Genomic DNA, 8,074 nt, shown 5'->3' with positions numbered 1-8,074 from the left:
TGAGAATGCACTGCAGAGGAATTTGTATGTATACGCCTAGGATATGCAGATCACCTGTGTATCATAAGGCTTTGTGTACTGATAGCTTTACAGGGTCTATTAGCGCTTTCTCTTTGCACAACCTCAGGGTTCCTGTAAGAGTTTGAAAAGAAAAATGTTTCTTCTTGTAGGCTCTTCGGTGTAACTGGAAACTGTGCCGCCTGCAGTAAGCTCATCCCTGCCTTTGAGATGGTGATGCGTGCCAAGGACAATGTTTACCACCTGGACTGCTTTGCCTGTCAGCTTTGCAATCAGAGGTAAACAGATTTCATTGGCTTTATCAAGGAGAAGGAGAAAAATGGATATCTCTTTGTGCTGATTATTTAATGTGGAGATTATATTACGACGTTGAAAACAATGAATCCGCACATTTCTCTTTTCTACAAACATTTCCTCTGACGCCAGAAAGAAACCACGGAGGAGGAGAAGGAGCACACCACTAGACTTCTGGCAGAAAGGGACACAGCATATAATGCCATTTGATCAAAAATGAAAACACTTCTGTAAACTTTGGTCTTCTTGTTCCTCTTTTCCTTTATTGATTTTCTGTCTCCCTCAAAGCATCTTTAAAGTATCTTTACTCTGCACTACTCTGAGCAAGCAAAAGGTCTGTGCTGCAAGTATTCAGGAATTTGTGCATGCATTTTATTTTCATCTTCATTGTCATAGCTGCAGTGCCCTACTGCTTATCTTGAATTGTAAGCTTGTTGTGTTTTCCCCCCAAATCTCTTTGGAACTGTAGCCCAACCATAGCTAATCATTACATGACCATCAGCATTGGAGAGTAGAAAGGGTAGCTCACTGGGAAGCTAGAGACCTAAATTCTAGTCTGCCATTAACCCTGTGAGACCCTAAGCCAACCAGCTCTCCTCTCTGGACCTTCGTTGTCTCATTTGTAACATAGGGAGCCAGATCACTCCATTTCAGAGAACTCTTTCAGCTTAAAAGTATTAGGACTCATTCCAATTTTTCCTTATTGAACTGTGTAATGATTACTTCCATTGCAAACTCCATAAAGCTGGTCCATGTAGGAAATGTAGATGATGCTCCAACATTTAAACGAAGACAGCATTAAAATTCTGCCACTTAAGAAATTAATACACTTGCTAGGTTTTAAGGAAAATAAATCCAGAAAGAGCATTTGAGGTAACACCTGCGCAGAGTGGCTAATCAGTGAATATATTTGTTAAGTGCTGCCAGTCGGTCCCAATAGCAACCCTGGGTACAACGGACCCAAACAACACCTCGTCCTGTGCCGTGTTCGCAAGTGCTCTTATATTTAGTTTCCAACTTTTGCATTCCAATCCCCGATAATTATCCATGCATCTTGGTTGCAGTCAGTATCAGTTGAGTCAAATTCTCAGTCTTGGGATTTTGCACTATTTTCAATGAAGTCTTCTATTTGAGATCTTGTTTGAAGGTGCTTCAAAGAGCCTGTGGAAAAATGGAATTAAAAAAGAATTAATTTCCCCTTAAATTTTTTGAAGCCTCCTCATAGAATGAATGGTATATTTTAGAGGGAGAACTGGATTCGACTTTCATTCTACCATCTTTTAAACTTGAATGTGTTTCCTAATCTCTTTGAACTTGGTTCCCACATCTGTATAAAGTAGACACACTCATACCTATCGTGAAGATCTCTGGTGACATCGTGGGGTCCATGCTGGGTGGGGTCCATGCTGGGCTGCTAACCACGAGGTCAGGAGTGCCAACCTCCCAGCCACTCCACAGGAGGAAAACGAGGCTGTGACCCTGTGAAGATTTACACCCACACAAATTCAAAAGGACAGTTCTACTCGGCCCTACACAGTCATTATCAACTCGATGGAAGTTTCCTGTCTTTATCTCTTTTTAGTTTAGTACTGTAATCTTGACTTTGAAAGTTAAATGAAATAAATATGTATTAAGTACCAGGAATGAGATTGGTTCTCTAAAATTAGTTATTTTGCTTTAGTTTATAAAAATGTATCAAATAATGCTTCATTTAATTTTCACACAAGATATATATCACATTAGCATGTAGGTGTTCAGAATGGAGTTCAATATAACGAGCAATATGTAACTTACCTAATAAATAATATAAGAAATCATCATCTAACATTTCAATGTGGCATTTCCATGCTCAAAAACCCACTGGCATCAAGCTGATGCTGACTCCTATCCACCCTATAAGGCAAAGTAGAACTGCTCCTGTGGATTTCTGAGATTGTAACTCTTTGCAGGAATAGAACGTCGGGTTTTTTTTCTGTTGAGCAGCTGCTGGTTCCAAACTGCTAACCTTGCAGATTGTACCCCAATGCATAAGGAAACTGGCAAATGCACATTGTTTTTTGGTATGGATACAAAAACACAGATATCCACACATGGACATAAGCCATAAACCAAAAACCAAACTCACTGCCGCTGAGTTGTTGCCAACTCATGGCAAACCTATCGGGCAGGGTAGCACTGCCCCCTGGGCTTAGCACTGTGACTCTTTTTGGAGTGGCCAGCCCTGTCTTTCTCCCAGGGGGCAGCAGGTGGTTTGCAACCCCTCCACTTATATCCAGTATGCCGCCAGGGATCCAATGAAATTTATATTTTAAATGTATATACATTTTTAAGGTATGCTAGTAATAAATTTAGAATATTTTTATTTAATTGTCAAATTGATAAACTAATAACAGCAACTAAAAATATAGGGTTTTTTTTTTTTTTGCTATACTAATGCTTACTGCCTTTCTGCTTATAGACAATTACATATTCCAAGTAGAAAGTTTAGAAAATAGAAAACCAAAAAGAAAATTGCCTTATGTCTCACTATTCTCAAAGAGAATTCATATGCATATATGTAACAAATTGCATATAGTGCATATTTTAAAAGAAGCAGCTTCTGGAAACGTAACACATGACTATAAAATCCTAATGTTTGGACATTTTAATGTAATATATTTTCAATTCCTTTTTATCTCGCCTTAAAAATTCTTATAAGATATTTTAAAGTTTTATATGTTCAGCTTTATGGCTATGACATCTCGTGCTGTTTACTTAATTGGTCTTATAGTATCAGATGCATCATATCAAAACTATAAGTGTAATATAGACTCCATAAACAAATACTTAAATCTGTGCTCAAATTAATTCACAAGAGTATAATTAATTGCAAAACGTTGATAACATTATGAAGACTTATGTACATAGCCCAAATGTTCACCAGAAAATGTGTCCCAAACATTGTCACACCAGTAATGTGCAAGCTTACACATTTCCTCACATTCTCATGAACATTGAGAATTGGTATTTAAAGAGAATTTTTTGTGACGGTGAGGAATGAAAAGTATCTTATTGTAATTTCTAATTAGCATTTATTTGATGGGTTGAGAATTTATTTTTCCTTTTAAGGAATTGCCTGTTTATATCCTTTGCCCATTTTTCTTTTGGGAAAAATAGCTTTACCTATCTTATCCATCTTTGATACAGAAAATTAAAACATCATTCAAGAGCGAAACTCAACCTAAATTCTATTATGATGCAAAGTAACTGTAGGTTGTCCGTGCTATTTACAGATCCTCTGTCAAGTTTATTTCACCATGGAAATGAAAGGTTGCATTTGCAATTAAGTCTATCTACTCAGTAGAGCTCACTCAAGTAAGACAAACACTCCTAAATTTTGACTCTAAAGCTGTTCACATTCTTATTGCTGTAAAATACTATTCAAGTACCATTATGAAAGCTCCTAATATATTTCTGTGCCCGCTTCATTTATTATATGCCATAATGGACTGCCGATTCTGTAGTGCTGGTTATGCACAATTAACACTTAGTTATTGTCTTGTCACTCCAACCCTTACAAGACAAACTTCCTTAATGCAAGAAGTCAGCTAATCTTTGTCACTCATGCAAAGCAGACCACTTTTGTTCTCCTGAACACAGAGGATTCAAATATAGCAGAGGCTCCTCTGCTTTGAAGTTTGCTTGGAAAATTGGCGCTCTAATACAACCACACTAGTACAAGAATCTATACTTTTAAGCATCCCAATCATTGTCACAATATTGTCCTTTTTCAAGTGAGATATAAGCAAATGGGTACTTTCCCTTAAGCAGACTTTACTGCCATCTCAAATGATGAAATTATAATGCCTCTTAATTTTATCTAATAATAAATTCATGTTGACTTTTAAGTTGAAATGTCACTAACAATCAAGGAATCAAGATATATATAGATATATATATATATATATTTGCTTTTAGTTGTCATCAAATGGGCTCTAACTCAAAGCAACCTCGTGTGCAAAGTAGAATTGGTTTCTGTCAGGTTTTTAAGGCTACAACTTTTCAGAACCAGGGTGTCAGGCTTGCCCTGCAGTGTGCCTACCAGTGGGCTACTAATCAGTGGTCTAACCATTTGCTTCATGCAGGGGTTCCTTTTTTCAGAATAGTAGTATTAATAACGCTTCAGGATTGGTTGTTCCCGTCCAAATCATTGTTTCTCTTTTTAAAGAGGTATGTAAACATCGAATCCTGCATTCAGCATCTAAAGATCTGTCAAAAGGACACTCAAAATTCAACCACTCCCCGCCATTGAGCTGATGCCAACTCATAGCGACGGGGAAGAGCTGCCCCTGTGAGTTACTGAGACCAGAGCTCTTTGTGGGAGTAGACAGCAGCTGGTGGTCTCAAACTGCTGACCTTGCGGTTAGCAGCCCAATTTGTAACCACTACATCACAGGGGCTCCTGAACAAAAGGACACTAAAGGCAGGTTATTTTGAGCCTGGTTTATCATAACTGGATACGGATTCACAATCAGAAAATTGGGTAGAATGGGTTAATTTCTTAAGAGTCAATCAGACCTACCTAGTTAATGATGATTTTATAAGGAAAGAAAGTTATATGCTTGTTTATTAAAAAAATAACACTGCCCCAATTGTGTAGGATTATCTCATTATCTTGTATTAAATACCTTCTATGTGGCAAGCACTGTCCTAGACCCCATGGACACAGAGTCGAACGGGATCGAGTTTGTTTCTTTCTGGGGTTCAGAGCTCTGAGACACACAGAACCCCAAGGCAAGTACCACCTAATCGCTGCTAAACCCATCTATGCTGAGGGACTTCATAGCCATCCTTCTTGAAGGCTGAGTGGAGGCCGAGGGGAGATGGCCATCAAGGGCGGATGTGATGCGACTTAAAGAAAGACTTCCTGCCCTGGTTGGGATGTAGAGAATGTGTTTGGTGGGGGCAGGGAGGTCTTGCAGTTGGAGGATCAGCATGCAAAGGGGTGGAGATGTGGAAGCCTTTGACATGTTCTGGGGAAGCAGTGTCATGAGAGAGCAGAGGGATTCACTAGGCATATGAAGGAGGAGAGAATGGGGCAAAAGGTCAGCTGACGTTGGTGGGGGAGGGGACAGATATGAGATGACACAGGTATAAAGTCCACGAATGTGTGTCAAATGAATTTAAATGAATCAGAACATAATTATAAAGACCTTTGTTATTTAATGGCATTTGATTCTGGATTAACTCTACCATAACCAATGGTATTGACCACACACCTTAAGTTATATTACAATTTGTGGTCTGGCTAATAGTTCAAACTAAGTCTATAACACATGGTCCTTTACCTTAAACTGCTACCCAGATTAGGAAGCGTGTTAGACATTCGTGAGAAAATGTGAAATGCCAAAGTTCATGAATAAATCACTTTGGGAGAAGTCAGGAAGGTTTTACATGGTCAGTGAATGTAATAGAAGGAATAGACACTAAAGAATTTTGCTTTGTGTGTTTGTTTTTAAACTAACTAGTGGTCCAACAGGAAGAAGTCGTACTCCTGATTAGCAAATGAGCTAAGTAAAACTGTGAAGTGAGTCATGAGCCAATTCTCCAAAAATCACTGCCATGGTGTTGACGCTGCCTTGTGACCCTAAAGGACAGGGTAGAACTCCACTGGTGGGTTGCCAAGACTGTAATTCCTTACTGGAATAGAGAGCCTCCTCTTTCTCCTGGGGACTGGCTAGTGGTTTCAAACGGCTACCTTTGGGGTTAGCAGCCCAACGTGCAACCGCTACTTCACCAAGGCTCCTCTAGGCAGGTGATAATCATAGCAAATTCTCAGACTGTGATGATCCTATACCAGGCACTGTTCTGAATATTTTACATGTGCTCACTCATTTCATCTTCAAAATCACCTATCAGTAGATCCTATTTTGGGGAACATTTTGCAGATGAGGAAACTGAAGCACAGATAAGTAACTTGTCAAGATTGCAGTTAGAAATTGGTTGACACAAAATTGGAACTCAGTCTGATGTCATTCTTAAGACAGCGTCTGTTAGAGCACCAGGCCTGTTGCAAGAAGAATGCTGGGTGTTTCTGACTCAGTGAGCAGGCACGGTGCAGCGCTATGAAGTAGGCATTGAAGGATTTGTAGCAGGATTCTCAATGAGCGGTGATGTAAAAGGGTCCAGAAAGGACTGCTAGGAACCAAGGTGTACAATGACACCTGGGCTGTCAGTGGGGACAGTCACCTTGCTCACAATTGCAAAATGGAAGAGCAATGAGTATATAATTTGCATCTCTTAATAAAAATGAAGCACACTATCAAAATCTGCATTTTTAGTAACTCTAGATGCTAAATTGGAAAGCATAGACAATGAAAATATAGGGTGTGGACAGTCCCACGTTTTATAATGCATGAGTGGAAATTAATTATAATTGGCAATTGCTAACCTTAAGCAAATAAAGTGATGAAGATAACATTTTCATTTCTAAAAAATATGTTACAAATGGAGTCTTTTTAGTACGGGCTTTCGATAACCTACTTAAAACTACTATAAGTTCCATATTTTATCGTGTAAGAACGACTTATAAATTATACTTATTTTTTGTACTTATCAAATCTCTAAAACCATATGAATCCAGCTAAATCCACTCTGAAATATTGGGAAATTGAATCTGTTATTAACTCCAAAATGTCAAGATGAGATACTTTAATTTGAATGGCATCTTTTTGTTCTTCAGCATTTTAAAAATGAGGGCAATGCTAATTGAACTGACCAGACTACCAGCAATTGGAATTAGATTACAAGGGAGATTGGCAGTTTATTTTCAGGAATTTTAGCTTGACCTGTTAAAATACTTACAGTGTCATCTGGTCAACACCACTTTTGTAAGATTGTTTTCTGTAAATGCTAAGTCTAGTAAGAAGTAGCTGGTTACATAATAATAGAAATTAGCTTTGTGGATTTTTGTTTTTCCTCATAAAACCACAGTTGCTAATGATTCTGTTGTATTTCAAGTCTGCACTGTTGCTTTTCTAATTTCTTCAAGCTTATAATTGGAGCATTTTAAGGAGGATACCAATCCAAATTTCATGATAAATATCATTCATTATAACCTCTTAACTATAGCCTTTAGAGCTGTTACCTTTGAATTATATGTACAAATGCAACATTCTTCACCAACATTCTGTTTCATCTTGACTTTTAAGAGTCAACGTAAGTGCACATGGACTTTATTCAGGGGATAACATATTAGTAACAACATTTGTGAAGTAGGAATCCCCTATATATTACTACATGTAAATCCCATATATATTACTAACAGCTCCTCAAATGGTAGATGGGCTTTTTGAAAGTTACATAAGGAAAGAATTCCAAAAATGTGTTCAGCATGTGATTCTGTAGTCCCCATTTTCAACTGGCAGCCTCCCTGCATCCCTGTCTCTAGTAAAAGCCTGGAGTGTGAATCCCAGGAGAGCCAAGAAACCTTCCTGCTTTCTCACAAACTTTCTGACCATGGAAACTTGGGCAGATTTCCATAAAGTGAATTATACACGTAGTGTGGCATAGGCTTTTGACAACTCAGGAGGAAAGCCGAAGTTGCTTTAGCGGAAATGGGTAATGGTAATACCTACTTCCTCGGCTGGCTGTAAAGTTTCAGTGTGAGTCCATTTATATACATGGTATTATTGTTGGCTGCCTTCACGTTGAGTCCAACTTGGTTCCAGAGGAAAACTGCCCCATGGGTTTTCTTGGCTGTCGTCTTAACAGAAAGGGATTA

At 38.4% G+C, this 8,074-nt stretch overlaps 1 protein-coding gene across 5 annotated transcripts in view; it reads left to right on the top strand.

Moving 5' to 3' along the window:
• Nucleotides 1-8,074, top strand: part of LMO3 (LIM domain only 3) — a 68,209-nt gene that overhangs the window by 54,224 nt on the left and 5,911 nt on the right. For all 5 annotated transcript variants that reach the window (XM_045288446.1, XM_045288445.1, XM_004713775.2 and 2 more), the window contains one exon: nucleotides 171-296. In XM_045288446.1, the coding sequence (XP_045144381.1) occupies nucleotides 171-296 (126 nt within the window). The remainder of the gene's footprint in view (nucleotides 1-170; nucleotides 297-8,074) is intronic.

Source organism: Echinops telfairi, unplaced genomic scaffold (assembly GCF_000313985.2).
Source record: "Echinops telfairi isolate 266 unplaced genomic scaffold, ASM31398v2 ScPeMD7_21;HRSCAF=78, whole genome shotgun sequence".
NCBI classification, from domain to species: domain Eukaryota; kingdom Metazoa; phylum Chordata; class Mammalia; order Afrosoricida; family Tenrecidae; genus Echinops; species Echinops telfairi.
The sequence above is the reverse complement of the archived record's forward strand: the minus strand, read 5'-3'. Positions and strand labels throughout refer to the sequence as shown.